This window comes from Haliaeetus leucocephalus, unplaced genomic scaffold, assembly GCF_000737465.1.
Source record: "Haliaeetus leucocephalus isolate CR32 unplaced genomic scaffold, Haliaeetus_leucocephalus-4.0 Scaffold751, whole genome shotgun sequence".
NCBI lineage: Eukaryota > Metazoa > Chordata > Aves > Accipitriformes > Accipitridae > Haliaeetus > Haliaeetus leucocephalus.
This window is the reverse complement of record NW_010973187.1, coordinates 4,025,630-4,042,824: the sequence shown is the minus strand read 5'-3', so window position 1 is coordinate 4,042,824 and position 17,195 is coordinate 4,025,630. Positions and strand designations below refer to the sequence as shown.

The 17,195-nt window shown below is 45.2% G+C and overlaps 1 protein-coding gene across 1 annotated transcript in view; it reads left to right on the top strand.

The window, feature by feature from the left end:
* Nucleotides 1–2,920, top strand: part of CPNE8 (copine VIII) — a 70,708-nt gene extending 67,788 nt beyond the window's left edge. The window contains 1 exon segment of the mRNA XM_010581082.1: nucleotides 958–2,920. Coding sequence (XP_010579384.1) covers nucleotides 958–1,146 — 189 coding nt within the window. The 3' untranslated portion in view covers nucleotides 1,147–2,920.
* Nucleotides 2,921–17,195: the final 14,275 nt, after the last annotated feature.

The window sequence follows — 17,195 nt, the reverse complement described above, 5'->3', positions numbered from 1 at the left end:
TGAGGGGGGGTGAAAGGCACCATTAGACTTTGAATTCCAGCATAGCATAGCCTAGTATAATCAGTACCAGAAGTAGCTTTGGACATCAAATCCCAATTTTGAAAAGTCACCCAGCTATTGCCCTGAGACAGGCCCCAAAATCTGAGCAAGAAGCAGAATTTCAAATCAGCTTTCCCTTTGGTATAACCTATTAGTTAGCTTAACCCACTACATCTCTGCATGCTGTCTGTTGTGAATAAAAATCAAGGACCCTAGATGGTTTCTTTTTTCTATACTAGTAGCACAAGCATCTCATTAATTAGTATGAAATCCAAGCCAGAGCTGGGTAGCTAACTTTTTAGGGGTTGCAGATCTGGGTATCACATAACAAGTTCTTTTCTGAATCCAATCCTTTTTGCTTAGATTCTTTATGCATTTGTTAGTATCGTATTAAAAATGTTGAGGTGGTTCATAGTTCTACTAGGTATAATGCAAAATGGTCAAGAATATAAAGTCATCCTTTCTGTTTTGTTCACTTCAGTTGGCAAAAATTCTGTTCACAAACTGCCAGAGCAGAGGCAGTCTGGTAGGAGAGCTCCGTGAGCAGGAAATGTAAGCTAAGAATAGCTTTCTGAGGCAGAATTACCTTCTTGTATGAAAAGGGTTGAGAGATAAACCAAATATATCAATGAGACATGTAATTACCAATCTGAGCTAGCCATGGCTTATGTGAAGAACTTCACCCAAGTGAAAGCATGACACGGTTTCTATTAGAAGACAGATTTTTTAAAATTGAGATACAATGTGTATATATAAAATACAAAATATGTATATATAAAATGTGTATATATGTTTTATATGTATATATAAAATATTCGTGTACTCTAACTCCCTAGATAAAACTTTCTTATTTTTATGTTGTAAGATGTATTCTGTGTCTGCATAACGACCTGTGTGAACATCTCTTTTGTTTTGTAGTTTGTGCCATTCCGAGATTACATTGACAGAAGTGGAAACCACGTGTTAAGCATGGCAAGACTTGCTAAAGATGTTTTAGCTGAGATCCCAGAGCAGTTTCTATCCTACATGAGAGTCAGAGGAATAAAGCCATCACCTGCACCACCACCCTATACACCCCCGATTCACGTGTTGCAGACTCAGATATGACTGCTCCAAAGTGCTTAGCATTTATCACAAGTCAAGAGTCTCTGGATGCAACAGTAGCTTCTGATAACTTCTTGGAGCTAGAAAAATTCTCTTCACATACCAAAATTCTCCTATGGTTGCATGAGCAACTGGAAAGCTTTTAAACGCTAGGAGCAAAATGTTGATGTTCTCTCTAAGTCTTATTTTTTTTGACAAAACCCCCTACTTTTTTGATGTATTTATTGGAGGGGAAAGCACAAGTCACGTTTTCAACTCAGCAGATACTGTCCTCTCTGAATACTGTGTGTATATAAATGTATAGGAATGCTATTACTTTATCAATGTTTACATGTTACTATTTTTAAATTTCAGTACTTTTATAACTATTCTTAAGAATAAAAGTTTGGAATATTGACTCACATGTCTTCTAGCTTGCAGTAGCTTGTCACAAGATAACAAGAGAAGCAATATCTCTTTGAATGTTTGTCCAGACAAACGGAAATGAAAGCTAAGAAAACAACAAATATATATGTGTTTTCCAATTTCTGAATTGCTTCAATCAGTGCTCAGTAATCCATTCATCTCACAGTTTGAGAATAAACTCCTAAAATGTGAATAACATAATTGCATATGACTGATGACTAACTCCAAACTTTGAGGGGGAGGTATGTGTATTTTTTCAGAGATTCTCCAATTTCTAAGTTTATCTAAGTTTACAGTTTTTTAAACTAGTTACTGAAGCAAATTAGAAGAGTTACTTGCTATAAGTAATTATAGAAAATTACCTCAAATCAGAACTATCAGAGTATTACAGTTGACTCACTGAGCTCATTAAATCTTATCATGCATTCCTTAAAGCACTGGAAATTTTGCATCAGAAAAGTCTTTTGGAGTGATTACAGCAGATGTTTTATAATGGCCCATTTTAAACTTAATTTAAAATCTTAACTTTTTTTGTCTAGATTGCCCATTCAAAGGGATGCTGGCTCTTAATATTTGGGTTTAATATTGTCATTTAATCACATTTCCATTCAGGGTGCATGAATGATAATGTTAATTAACTGGTTTAAAAATTGCACAACCATGTTGCTTTGTGCACAATTTTGTGTACGGAACTACCCAAAAATTTTATTATATGCCTGTTCATATATAATTATAAAATGGTTTTGCATGTACAGTTTTTACAAAATACACAGTTTTGTGAGTGTGTCAGATACATTTTATCTAGAACTAATGGCCTTAAATTTCACAAAACTTCTGAAATGATTGTGAATTGCCTTCAAATACTGTTAAAGCTGAACATTTTAATTTTTTTGTGTCACAGTTGTAACTGTCTTGTAATGTAACTGTTTTTCTTTGCATATAACCTGTTTACTACTTCTGTTTCTTACTACTGTATGTTGTAATGTACAGTATAAAACTAAGGTGCATTTTTTAAGCATGAGAAGTTTTTTGCCAGAAAGCATATCTTCGATATTAATGGCATATAACTATGTAAATGCAGAATCTTCCATTTTTAAATACATTTAACTTCCTTTAACTATCTCATGTGGGAAATTACTTTTTCCAGATAATTATTCTGTTAGTAAAAAAAAAAATAAAATAAAAAAAATAAAAACAATTTTTTTTTTTGTAAGAACAAATTTTGTTTTATTTCAAAACAGTTTTTACTTAAATATGGACTTTAATTTTCTCACCAAAATATGTATTTCTTAGTGGATTGGTGTTGCATGAATGAAATTTGATACCTGGAAACTACAAATTTTGATGAAAATGCATCATAAAGAATAAGTTTAAATCTGCTGAATGGTGGTGCTGTTCTCCTTCTGTCTTCTGCATTTATGTTTCGTACTTACAGTGTTGGCACTTTGGAAATAACTGAATTACTATTACACTTCTGTTGTGTCATTGAGTTAGACAACTCCTTATGCTGACATTTGTATTGGTTCCCAGTGGCCCATGTATTTAACAGGTTTTCATTCCAAGGCCAAAACTACAAATTTCTTTTATTCAGTTTGGCTTAATTTATTAGTGCTCATTTCACCAGCACCTTTTATTAACCCAAGGATCAGTCTCAAAACTAATTTAACAACTAATTTAACAAGTGAAGGAACTTTTAAAGATAGGTATTACTTAAAATTATTTTTTCTATCCAGCCTAAGTACCAGCCTATTCTATTCTCCACTGATGTTTTTTCTTCTATTTGGTATTAGATTCTAAATCTAACATATTTAATGGAAAGAAATAGATGTGATCAGTGGACTAAGTATTCTAGTGGGAAAAGGAGACTTTTTCCAGACTTGTCACATTCCCTGTGTGTTTGTCATCTTGATTCTGTAATGTGTATGAGAATCATTATGTAGACTCACATGGTAGCCGCAGTCTTAGAGATGAGAGTTAATGGTCAGAACTTGAATTTCTCCAAATATCATATGCAGCCATTTTTAGTTCTGGCTTTATTCTTAGTAATAAAGGAACACAAAACTCATATTCCTTCCCAAGAAATGCTAGCTGCTACCAAAACTTGATTATTTTCTATGACTGAGGAGTAGCAGAGAGTATTTATGTTTAAGAAAGGTAAAACGTGACATGTTGGATGACAAATGCCTGAAAGGGAAACTGTTGGCCTTGAAGAAAGCTCTCTTTCTTTGGTATTCATCTTGGAACAGATGTGTTCTTTGTAATGCATGCAGAAAATGCTATGGCAGGGTGCAAACTGTACAAATGTTCCTACAAATGAGGAAGGACACTGTCCCATGGATGATGTAATTTGAGAGTATCTATTTTAGGTTTGATTCTGACTAGTGAGGAATTGTTTGCTAACCTGGAAGAACAAACTGGTTTAATCTTGGTTACAAAATGGAATTTTGTAATTTGGGGCAAAGATGGCAACCTATATAATAGAATGTACTTGGACTTCAAATCTGCTCACTTTTTTGCACAAAAATGTTTGTTAAGTGTGGTTCCCCCAGGGAGGTATCTCAAGGAGAGGAGCAGAGTTCAGAAGAGCAGGTATTCTCTGAAAAAACACGTTTTGAAAAGCTGGAGATTCTCACCTAAGTAGGGACAGATGAAATTCACTCCAGAATACTTTATAAAACGGCTGAAACAATCAGAATTATAAATGAATATCATCTTTGAGAACTAATAAAAGGACACATGATGACAAATTATGCCAATGCAGTGGGAAACCAAGGAGCATAGTAACAGGCTATTATGACTGTATCAGAAGTTCTTTCAACAGAAAAATCAAGAATAGAAAGGGAGAGTATGTTGCTATGGATAAATGTAAAAGATAGCACAGATATGTGTGAAAAAAGAACAGTAAACCATGAAATAAGTAAGGACTGCTAAAGCCTAGTAAAACCCGTACTAGAAAGGGAAGGGGACTCCATTATTTAAGAAAAAAATGAGCAAATAGTAAATCTAGGGAAAACTGAAATGCTTGATGTCTTTTTCCTTCAGGATCCACGGAAGAGGGGTAATCATTGCATTAAATAGTCAATTAAAAAAAAATAAATCTAGACCTAGGTTTACATCTAACAATAAAAATTTGTTAATAGTACACAATTCTGAAACAATTTTCTTGTAAAGCAATATAATGAGCTTCAGGATAAAAGAGAGAAACAACTACTTTAATGTGACATTTTAAAAGCAAAGCAGGAGATAACAGCCTCATTTGAAGTGTTACGAAATACTACAAAACTGGTTAGGCTGTTCAGAAAAAATGCTGTCAGTCTTTCATGATCGAACTGTAAAAATATAGCAGTTGATGTTCCATAGGAACCTGTCTAGCTTTTGGTATTATTCAGTCATTTCCATTGATGATGCAGTATATAAAAGATGACTATTAAATTAGTGGATTATATCAACTGGAGATAGTTTAATCACTCTCAAAGATGATGGGATTAAAACTTGAAATTATTTTTATGTATTAGAAAAAAAACCTGAAAGAGGAGCAAATTCAGTCAGGGCAAATAGGTAAGAATACTTAAGTCACAAAAACCTACTACACAGTTGCATCAGTTGCTGGCTGTGCAGCAGTTCTGCAAAACAGCGTCTGAGGTTATAGTGGATCACAAAATAGACACTGAGGGGAAGGTGTCTAAGTAGAAGTTTTGAATATAGGCCACAAGATAATCCTTTCCTTGTTCTCAAACTAATAAGGCCTCAGCTAGTGTACCAGGTCCAGTTCTGAGACTTCAAATAACATGTGCGTCAACTGGAAAAAGTCACAGAGGGCTGTTAGGTCTCCAAGGACTGTTGGAACAAGTTGGGCAAATGATCAGGGAGGGTTTCCGTGGGGTTGGCCAGAGGTTGTCTCTTAACTCTTCTGATGACCACAGTGAACTACCACAGCGAGGGTCTCTGTGTGAGACCAGGACAAACCCTACCCATGTGAATGTGTGTGGGGGAGCAGGCTGATGCCATCGTGGCAGAAATATTTTCAGGAAGGACTGACCACGTCCTTCACTTTGTTAGGCTGTTGTTTCATACTGCTCACGCTTTTCATATGAAATGCACGCTGACCTTTCAAAATGCTTTATGGCAATAGTACACATTTTCTTCAGCCCTCCATGAGGGATTATGGCTTCTTTGCCACTGAATTGATACGGTATGATGTCAGGTTTTATTTCAAGCCAGCATTGTGTGTTTATTTCATTGCCATTAGAGTGCGAGTGACTGTAGGTGACTGGTATTTTCAAGTTGGCCATCTAAACAAAGGGTAGAGAGTACTACGCTTCTAGGCGTGTGCCTACAGCCAAACATCTGACAATAATAAATTTCATCATTGGGATTCTTATTTGGTGATTTTATTTTGCAAACAAAGGCGTTGAAGTGACTGAGCATTCTTACAGATATTCCGTGCTACAGAAGGTGTGTGAGTGCTGTGAGATACCTGCCCTGCAAGCGTGCAGCGTGGTTCCTTGTGCTGTGTGTGCAAGGGACAGCCTTCCCCAGCCACGGTGGGCTGTGGCTGTGCGCTGAGCAATTCCACCACTTCTGCATTGGTCTGTTCCCCAGGGAGCAAAAATTCTGCCCAGCCTCGAGAGGAACATGATTGTCATAATAACTGGGTGGCCTGTGCATCCCCGTGCCACAGGCTGTTATGTAGTTCGGTTGCTTCAGGCTGATATGAAATCAAAGCAATTGACTGCATGTGCAAAGTGATTAGTGCTGAACGCTGTGTCTTCAGCTGAGTGGGCCATCACGACGCAATCACCAGCCAAAGGGAGTTCAGGGGGAAGCGAATTGGCTGGTTTCCATGCGCACAGGAGTACTGCAGACTGGGGAACTTCTCTGTGGAGAAGGGAGTGAATAATCCCCTCACAGTATCATTAAATACTTCCCACTGGCACTGGCAGCAAGCCCCCCAAAGTACGGGAGCAAGCATGCAGCATTAATGGATTACTTTCCTTGAGCAGGAGGGAACGGAAAATATCAAGAGGTTGTCAAACCTGGAGGAAAGGAGGGGAGCCCAGCATGAGTCTCTCATGGCTGTTTCTGGCAAATATTGTTATTAATGCAATTAACAAAGGGATTAGAGGCTACATTTATAAAACCAATGAATGTACCGGCTCACCAGGGTTGCGGGCTGGGAGGCCTGATTAGAATTCAAAAATGGTTTTGATTAATTGGAGGGAGGGTCAGGAATCAATGAGATAAACTGCTGTGAAAAAAAAGCAGAAAATCCTGCATTCAGGAGGGAAATAAATACGCACAAATGAAATAAAAATGAAAAATACCTGCATAAGCAGCAGTTCTGGACTTAATAATCTGCAGATTACAGCTGAGCTCCAAAAAGAATATGAATCAAATTGTGGTACTGCCACATAAAAAGCAAAGATCACCCTGGAAGATGTTAACAGCGGTCGTGTTCTCATGGGGAGGGAGATAATCATTGCTCCAGGCTAAGCCATGCTGAAGCCTCAGCTTGGCACTGTGTCTGGACCGTGGGACCACACTTTAAGGACGATGCAGACAATTTTGAATGAGGCCAGGAGAGAAAAAAAGCAGATGGTTTTTAACCTGTGAGGAAAAAATTAAAGCGCTTGGGTATGTTTTGTATGCAAAAGACCAAAGGGAGCATGTTAACTGTGTCTGTGCAAAGAGGTGCTGTAATGAGCTATTCTCAAAGGTCAGCGATGACAGGTGACGTTATCATCTTGGCAGCAAGGAAGGTTTATACGGGCTGACAGACAAACCTCCCTAACTAACAGGAGGCCCCTTTTAGAGCATCTCAGGGAAGTTATGCCTTCTTTATCTTAGAAATTGTTCAGAATGGGCCAGACAGCCGCTAGGGACGGCCTAGTTGTGTGGCCTCCCTTCGAGCAGGGAAATAATGCATTAAATAGTTCAATATCCTCCCGAAGACCCATTCGTCAGTCCTGCAAATGTAGGTGGCCTAATTAAGATAGAGGCAAGGATAATACATTGGGAGAGGAGGACTGGAGTGGGTGGGTAGGAAGGCACCGGGAGGGCTGAGAAGGGCTCAGGTGAGATTTCGTCTGAAATAGGTGTATGCTTCCAGTCACCCATTTTCAAAGTGATGGACTCAACGGGCTGGTGAAGAGAGAGGCTCTTAGGCGATTTCTGTTCGGTGGACAGGTGAGATGACCAGCCCCCGTGTGTGACCAAAGGCTACAAGGAGGGAAATGTCTCACAGTGGTCACACCAGGATGGTGAACGTCAGGTGAGGAGCAAGACATAGCAAGCGAGTTGGTACAAGAGGACAGCAAGATGGAAATCCCTGTCTGCACATCTGAGGCTTCTAAGCATAACTGCAATGAGGTGTTGGAACAGCAATAAATCTGGCTTGTTTCCAAGAGAAAATGAGTTTATGAAAGAGCCAGCGTCACGTTATTGCCTGCAATATCTGGGATTTTAATTCCCCAGTGTTCCATTTTTCTCACTGACCTGCAGCACAAGACATCTACCCTCCACCAGACTGCTTACGGAGGCTCACGGAGCATGGGCGGTGGAGAAGGGAAGCAGCATGGCCAGCTCGCTGGTGCCATCAGTGCTTCCAGCTGGATAGGAAAGCATGTGTTCAAGGAGTCTCAGAAATGAGCTCGAAGCAATGGAGCCAGAAGGATCTCTGTGTCCAGTGTGGCCTACAACACGGTGCTGGGTACTCCAGGAAGCCAAGTCACTGGCATTGCAACCTGGGCACCAAAATCTCTGTGTACTTTAGCTCCTGATGTCACTGGCCCTCAATTCCCATTGATAATTAAGTACAGTCAATTCTGCAATCATGACACCTTGGCTCGATGTACTCGGTCAGCTATCATTACCTGTCATTTAATAAATGACCATCACATGTGTTACCGTGACTGACGCATAATAGCTTGAGAGCTAGAATTCACATTTTAAGCATGTGGGCTAGTAAACAAAAAAAGTTAACAGAAATATGCCCTAAAATTCCTTTACAGGGAGGGACACAGAATATGCTGTTAGATCCTTGGGATTCATAGCACCAGGCTATACTGAAACACTCGGTTTCTTCAGTAACAAGAACTGGTATTTTCCTCATATCTCTAGTTCACTCACTCATTACAGAGAATTAAGTCTCTTGGTAAAAGAACTGAAGAAGCATTTAAGGGATGTTGGAATAGAACTATAATTGGATTAACATTATTAGATGCCCTTAAATCTGTGCTTTGCATGTTCATCATGTAAAAATTCAGAGATAAATGCCTCCTTGCTGTGGAGGGAATATCATTTTACAATACAAGCTGTCGGTTAATAATGCTCTCCCCCACTGACCTTCTGTTGAGCTAATGGTTTGCTCCTCCAGTTGGAGTTGTAGACACTCTTATGTTGCAACTATGACAAGTATCTGATAAAAGAAACCCCACTGGTTTTAAACCTGAGTCATCCTCATTTTCTCCTATCTAGACCTCCTCCAAATTTGTCACCTTTCTCTAACTCAGACCTATACAAGTCTTCTCTGTAAATGCCACTTCGGTACCCCTTCAAAAAGTTTAGAATAAAACTACTTTTTAGCATTTCACTCTGTGATTCAATCAGTGGAACTCACACTATGGAGAAATCACATCCGCTAATGAAAACAGCTATTTACCCCTCGCTAAATTCCCTCCAGCATAAGAAGAGGTGTTACAGCAGATAAAGCCTTAAAAAAAAGCCCCAAACCCACAAGTCAATTGCAGACACACTGCAATTGCTTCTGAAGTAGCTTTTCTCGTCTTGCTAAGCCTCTTGGAGGAATACAAATGGGAAAAAGGTGATGCAATTGCGAGTGTGGAAAACCATTGAATCGCAGCATTTCATTACTTGAGATGCTGTCAGCTGCCCTGCAACGTTTCCCACTGCCCTGGAAGAATTAGCAAGAAAAGAAATACATGTTTTAGTACACACTCACAGTACTAGAGAGGGTTTTTTCTGGCGCTGTTAGGTATTTCACAGTACAGAGAGATTTTAAGTGCTCATTCATGTATGTGCTGTGCCATTATCAATAGATCTGTCTGTTACCTGTCATTGCAAGGAAGTACCAGACTTCCCCAAACTTTTTAACAATGGCAAAACCAGCTGAAACATTGCTTTATTTAAAACCTGTTAGACTGAAATATGAAAAAGAGGATATTTAAAGTATTGCTTTACTTTGTGGGCAGGTGCTCCCTTTCTCTCCCTCCCTTTCCTTCTCTTCCATCCCCAAGCCCGTTCCTCAGAGGAAGCTCCTTCCCCTCAGCTCGGTGTGGGCAGTTAGCTTCATCCCATGCCAGGCAGGGGGACCCACGCAGACACCCCCGCACACCATCTGTCTGGGACTGATAGAAAGAAACCGCATGAAATGAATGTTGAACTCCTGGTGCCGCAGAAGTGCTGCATGGGACCAAGGGCAGGGGGCACGAGCCACCCTCCAACACTTGCCCAGCGGCTCCCCGCAGCGATGGCAGTGTGTGCAGAGCCAGCCGCAGTCCAGGCAGGGAGAGTCAACGAGGTGCTAAATTAGCTCGGACACCCAGCTAGCACAACGCTGTGTCAGGCAGAGCCGCCAAGTCATGTCCCAGAAGCTGGATGGCAATTTAAGAACACGTGTCCTGGGCATCCCACGCCGGCGGGGCTCTGCGGCCGGTGCCCTGGGTAGCACACGCACCCCTCGCTCTGCTTCGGGAAGGGCAGGACAGTGCTCAGGGCTGAGGATACTCACAGGAGCATCGCAGCAAATAAGGTAAAAGCCAAGCATTTAGCTCCATTTTCTATGGAAAAGTGCTCTGTAAGGCCATCCTGGAGCAGCGGGGACATCAGTAAATCAAGCAAGCTTTGGAAAGCAAGGGGAAAATATCCACCATCACCAGCAAGCACACCCTGGTGCTAAATATGGCACTTAGGTCTTGCTGGTGTATTGTGGGTGGAAGCTAGATGAGAATGACTAGCTGTGATTAGCAGAGAATGAAGTAGTACTCTAGGTTTGTAAAGGGAGAAAATGGAGTGAGAGAAAAGGTAATGGCAAGTTTATTATTCCAGGAGTGTGGGTGGATGAGGGCTGGAAAGCCAGCGCTTCGCGGTGGGTGGCCCTGCCGCTGCCCTGCCCCGAGCCGGAGTGGTGCAGGCAGCGAGGGCTCCTCAGGGGCCGTACCCCACCTGCCTCTCTGAGAGGAGCAGCCCCGTTTTTAAGTCCAGTTTTGCAATGAAGAATCATAGCAGCAGGCCTAATTAGTATAGGACTACAAGTGTAATATATATTTTTTTAAATAAATTAATTAGTAACCACCATGGACACAAGAAAGGACCCCTGCGCAAGGGGTTGACTTGCAATCCTCCACTTTGGTGACATGCAAAACCCATGCTGACTTCATTGCATCCAAGACATCAGAGCTGGGGCCCTGTGGCACCATCTGCCCCAGCTCTAGGGACAGCAATGGGCACCAGAGGCCATGAGCCCAGCTCTCCTCTGTGGCAGCACTGGCCTATAGGCAGCGCAGGAGGGATTGAGGGATGGAAAGAGATCACTGCCAGGAGCCCAGCAGGCACCGTAAATGTGTCTGGCAGCTGAGAGATGGTGGAGAGCTGATGGGGTGATAAGGGAGAGGGATATGAATGCCAATTGGAAAAGCTGCTGAAGAAAACACAGTAAAAAAAGGATTTGTGATTTTTCTATCATCAGAACAGATTCTCCCTTTGCAATGCTGCTGGCCGAGCTGACACCTGAGCCAAGAACCCCACAGCCACCTGCCACATTGCTACCGGGGCCACGGCCACTCCTGCCTGGGCTGGGGCCTCTTCGCTCGCCATCCTCCCCCCAGGACATCTCCCAGCACGGGATGTCCTCCTTCACCCATGTGTGCTGATAGATCTAAGCAGCCTAGCTCCTGCTGTCCTTCACAGCTGGCTGAGGTTCCCAGAGCACTCCACAAAATTATAAAAAAACATAAATGGCTGAGACCAGCAGGGTGGGATGCTGTGAGAGGCACAGGCTTCAACGGGAAGGAGGTAGAGCTGCTCCTCAGCCCTGTGCAGCTCCTGAGCAGCCAGTGTGTGGTGAGGGATGCTGCTGAATTTACACTGAGGGTGCTTGGAGCCCCTGGAGACAGCAGGTGGTCTCAGGCGTGAGTTTAGGTTATCCTTGGCGACGGTCCTTTAGTTTTCCATCATCTACAGAAATAGAAGTTACTGCTGGAGAAACCGAATGCAGAGGCAAAAGGTACTGAACCTGCTTATTTGATGAAGCTGTAAACGTGTGCGGGTTAGGGGAAGATTAAACCAGTTGAATGCCAATCCCTGCCAGGAGCAGTTGGCAGCAGTGTTGGTGCCTGAGCTGACTGAATTCTTGTGGGGCTGGAGGCAACAAGCCCAGGACCCCACGCGCATCCCTGGAGCAGCCAGTGCTCTGCACTGGGGAGAGGGGCTCCCTGTGCCGGTGGCCCATGAGAGCCTGCACGTGGCCTTCGGCCTCTCTCCCCGAGCCCTGCTCCTCCCTGCAAACCCCTGCGAAAGCACCGGGCAAGAGGCGGCGGCGGGTTGCTGGTTTCTCCTCGCTTCTCCTGCTGCTTTTCCTGCTGCTCTTTTTCCTGCAGGTTCAGGAGGAAAAGGCAAAACAGCAGAGTCGTCCTGCGCTAACAGTGCCGGCAGCTGCTCAGGGAGAGGAAGGGCCAGGCCCTTTTCATCAGTAAAAGGGACCTTTTGCTTTTCAGAGCAGGAGCAGGTAAGGGTGCAGCTTGGCTGAGCTCTGTGCCATACATTATACCTTATGCTCCTGCCCAGCTGACGAACACCAGCCCTGCCCAAATGTAAGGGGAGCCGAATGAGTGCACAGTGTGGGAGGGGTTTTATTTGTTTTACAGAGGTAGCTGCAGGTAAGTCTATGTATAATATATATAAGCAGGTGCACCAAGCTCTACGTTCATGGTTTGTTGGTAAAATTTCCCAACTTGGAGGCAGTGCTCTGCGATGCAAGCTGGGACTTTCCAAGGGCAGACGTGCCTCTGCGCTCTGGCTTCAGTGGTGCAGGATGCTCAGGCCACGCTGGGCACACACTTGGGTGACCAAGGGCCCTCAAAGAGGCCCAGCTGAGTCAGTAGGAGCTGAAATATGTTCTCTTGCCTCTGGCAGCCTCTGGCTTTCACTGTGTGCTGGACTGCTGTGTGCCACAAGAGGTGCCATGGGGCGGCCAGGGCACGGAGGTGTGCAGCTGCAGGGCAGTTGTGCCTCCGGTCGGCATGCTCGACCGGCGAGGACAGCAACGGGCAGTTTTTATTGCAAGATAGGACTGCAAAGCTCTATTCCCAACATGGCAGGACAGGGCCTGCCTGGCTGCTGTGTTGCAGCTCATCAGGCCTGACAAGCCGGCAAGCCATTTCAGTTGCCGTTCCCTTCTTGCTCTTATTATATTACGGAGCATCTAAATTGCAATTACTGTAAAGAAAACTAAATGATCCTGTCCTCCAGGTGCCTCATATGGCTTCTGTTAGAAATAAGCCAGTGACAGGTGGAGGAAGTGCCAGACATCTCAGTCATTTTCTAAAATTTGCATGAATTTCATTAGGAGCCGCAGTGCAAGGGTTGGGGGGACGCGCTGCTTTGCCTTCCCTGCTGGCTCATGCCTGTGCCCACTCTCCCCGGGCTGGTCTTGCAGGATTGGAGGAGGAGGGAAGAGGCACTTTGCTTTGAAAACTCTCCCACCTGCTTGTTTGAAGCTTATGTGGTGTGTTTAACCTCAAATCAGAGCTTCAGTGGAGACTCAGAGCAGTGGCACCTTCCTCTGCTCTCTTTCCTCCTTCTGCCGTGGTTTCCATCCCTCCACCTTCACGGCTTGTCCAGCACCTTCTCCCATGCCCAGGGCTGGAGCACGGGGACATCGCTTTGACGGCCACCCCTTAGTGCATCGCAACCACCCAGCTCGACCCATGGGGACTCAGCGGGCTCCAGGTGAGGGGAGCGGGGCCGGAGGGGACCCCCTCCTGAGCTCCCGTCTGGCTGGCACAGCCTCCTGCTCCCTCCACCCCCGCCCAGCCGGTTGGTTCAATAGCTCCTCTCCTGGGTTTGGGGTTTTTTTAATAAAGATTGAGTCATTATGTACAAAGTCTGTCCATCGTATGGACAATCTGTTCTGGGAAGAAGTAATAGTCCTCCTTACCCGGAGCAGCCAGCTGTACCTAAAGCCAGACTCAGCAGAAGCACAAGTGACACATGGCTGTTCAAAGCCACAAAGGGAGGCACTATTTTTGTGAAAACATTTGTTTCCTCCATTATTTCCATCTGGCAGAGGCAGGAAAGCTGACATCTAAAGACCTGTGGGCCAGGAGGTTGGGGGAGCCCCACCAGCCGCGGGGACAGGCAGGTCTTGCTCCATCAGTGGATGCAGACAGCCTGCGAGACAGGGGGCACGAGTGATGACCTCCCAGATTTTGGTTCTAAAGCCCCTTCTGAGAGTGGTCTCTGACCTTCCAGCCTCCCTGGACCCCAGCTCTGCTTCCCAGCAGCAAGGTCTGTGCTGAAGCAGCTAAACGGGAGCTCTCACTGGATGAGATGAGATCCAGTGCAGTATTGAATGAGTCAGGCAGGAAGCTGTTTACACCTGTGTAGCTGCTGACAAAGCTTCAGTTAAACCCAAGCAAAACCTGAATAAAATGAAGGCAGAATCAGAGCCTCAATGGTCTTTGGAAAACCATTTTTTTTTGCAAGAAAATCACTATTTTCCCAGCTTCTGGTGGGAGGTGACAGGAGGAGAAGCAAGAATAACCCACCATCCTGCCACATCAGAGTGGGAGGCAAATTTCACAAGGACTGAAGATAGGAAATAGGTGAGATTCAACAAGGCAAGTCTTACCTGCTGTCAGAAACTACTGGGACTGGCATTTTCCCTCACAGAGAAACAGAAAAAACACCATAAAATGAAGGGATTAGCCAAATAGGTGCTTCCAATTAGGAGGCTTCATATAGTAATGATAACCCTGGGAAACTGCCTTGTGCTGAGCCATCTTTGGTGGGATTGTGCCTGGACATCTCTCCTCAGTACAGGCTGTCCTAGGACATGGCTGTCTGCAGAGTTGTGTTTTGGTGCCTCTGAGGGCAGAAGCATCCACAGTGGCCCCATGTAGGCAGGGACAGGGCTGACTTGCATTTCTGCATTTAAAAGGAGTTGGAGCAGAAGACCCCAACATCAGTGCCACCACTGCTGTGCAGCTAATTGACAGCCCCAATGCCACTTGTCAATATTCCTGGGAGAAGACCAAATCCTAGTATAAAAAAAAAAGACCATATCATTTTTTCATCGCCTCTCCACCATTAATTTTCACATTGCTGTAGGATCACTGCTTTAGTATTTGTTCTTTTCTTATTAAAATAGGTAACAAAGGTCTGTACAAAAAGGCAGTGAGTTCAAGATGTTTACACATACGTCTGAGGAAACCTTTCCTTCTGGCTTGTACCCTCGTGGGGCTGCTCCATGCCTATACTCCTCCAGGTATGTGGTGAGACCTTTGGAATCCCGGTGTTCAGCAAAATCTACCTCTGCCTTGGTCCCATGTAAGCCCACATGGGCGTGCTCTCTGAGGTAAGTAATAAGGCAAATATACATGGGTGACTCAGGCTCCCCACAAACTTCAGCTCATCTCTGAGTGCCACCTGGCACAGCATCCCTGAGTGACACCTAGCACAGCCTCCTTTAAATGCCTGATATTAAATATTTTACAGCAGACCCTCTGAGCAGAGAGGTCCCACCAATGTGCTTTGCCCCAGTGCTGTATTCCCCTGTGTGATGTCCAGGACAAGCAAGGTGCAGCACAGGCTGTCTTCTTGGAAGACTGAAGCTGAGGGCTCCTGGACATGTGTGGGGTAGGCAGACAATATCAGTTTTACTAATAGCCATTTACAGGGAGGAAGAAAAACTGGTTTGCATCTGTCTGGATGGGATTTGTGGTGCTCTGGACTTGCACTGCACTGTGCCATGGGAAACACTGGCAAGCTCTGGGGCTGCCAGAGCGGAGTCTGGGGCTGGTGACAGCACCGGGACAGGTCAAACCCATCTCTTTGAGAGGACTCTTGGCCAGTGGGGTTTTTCTCAGTTCTTCTCTCAAGCCTGGAAACATGAGCGTGACAGCCACGCCATGCTGAAGGGAGGCCGATGCCCAGGCTGGTCTGTGCAGCGGTTTGTGGGGGACCAGCAGGCTCTTCGGGTTGTTCACAGACCCGGGGGCAGCCCTGGGCTTGAACAGTGCAGGAACGGTGATTCACAGTGCCCCAAATCTCTGCCTCAAAACTGAACCGATGGGACACGTTGAACCGCCATTGAAGGCTGCATCTGCACCAGCATCTTCAGGAAGGCTCAGCAGGCACTGCTGTGCATCATTCCCTGAAAACTGAGTGTAGACTGGCTTTTCCACATGAAAGGCAAACTGCTCCCATTCACCTGGAAGCAGGGTGCAGGTACAGAGTCACACTGTCACCTCCAGTGACAGCAACGGTTGGCTGCCACCAGTGTTGTATTTATATTGTCTCTGCCACCCAAAGGTCTTTTGAATCCATGCCAGCATGGTGCAAAACCTCCCCTTTCCTTCAGTCTTCCAGTTTCATTCCTCCATCCCCCCTGCCTATTCTCCCTGGGAGCCATGCAGCACATGGAAACCCTCACCCATCCCTCACCAGGTGTTGCCCATCAGCAAAGTTTGCTGGCTCAGCTTCAAACCCCTTGAACACGCAGACGAGGAGCCCCAAGCTCACTGAAGCTGCTCCCACCCTTAACTAGCCCCCACCTGGCTCTCCTGGCTAAGAAGGGAGCCAGAAGATGCTACAAGCTGAGGAACCTGTCCGGGCAGGGCTGGCAGCCAGGATGTCCACTGGTCCTCCTCCTGCAGAGGACCTCAGCAGAGCTGAGCAAGCCTCAGGTCCATCCACAGCAGCACCGCTTGCATTTGCAACGAGCGTCTGGATGCACAAGTGCCTCGTGGTGAAGAAGAGCGGTGGCTCTTCCTGCGAGGTATGAACAGTGATTCCTGTGATTCTGGAGCAAGAGATCAGGCGGGAGGAGTGAAAGTAGCCTATGCCAAGTGACAGGACCTCAAAGCCGTGCACCCTGGGCAAGGTGCTCCGAGGCATTTCAGAAGCAGCAGCAGTGTTGTTCACTGTCTGTGACAGGAGTCTGCCTGGAGCTTCAGCTGATGTCTGATTGTCACTGGAGGATCCGGGAGTGATTGCACAGGGGGCCCTGGCCTGCAAGGAGCCTCTCCGAGGAAGTCTCCAGGGTTTAAATTCAATAGAAGCACTTGAAATAATGCCATAATAGTGCTTTGTGAAGTTGATGAAAAACCCTTCTCAAGTCAAGTGTTGGCCGTACTGCAAGAAAAGATTGTCTCAGAGCATTTCAGCTGTTGTCATGGGCTCTAGTGGAAGAAGCAGGACAGAGAAGAGGTGCCAGCCCTTCTGTACTTGTGAGCATCCACCTTGGGCTTAGAGGAGTGCAAGGTGACTTGCAAACACAGTCGCACCTCCAAAGGGACCCAAATACTCCCGTCACTTCTTTCCCCGATTTGAAGGCATCCCCGCAGCTAGGACAGGCGTCGGGTGGGACTGGCTGCCAGAGCAGCGGTGGGCTAGCAGCTGGGTGGGTG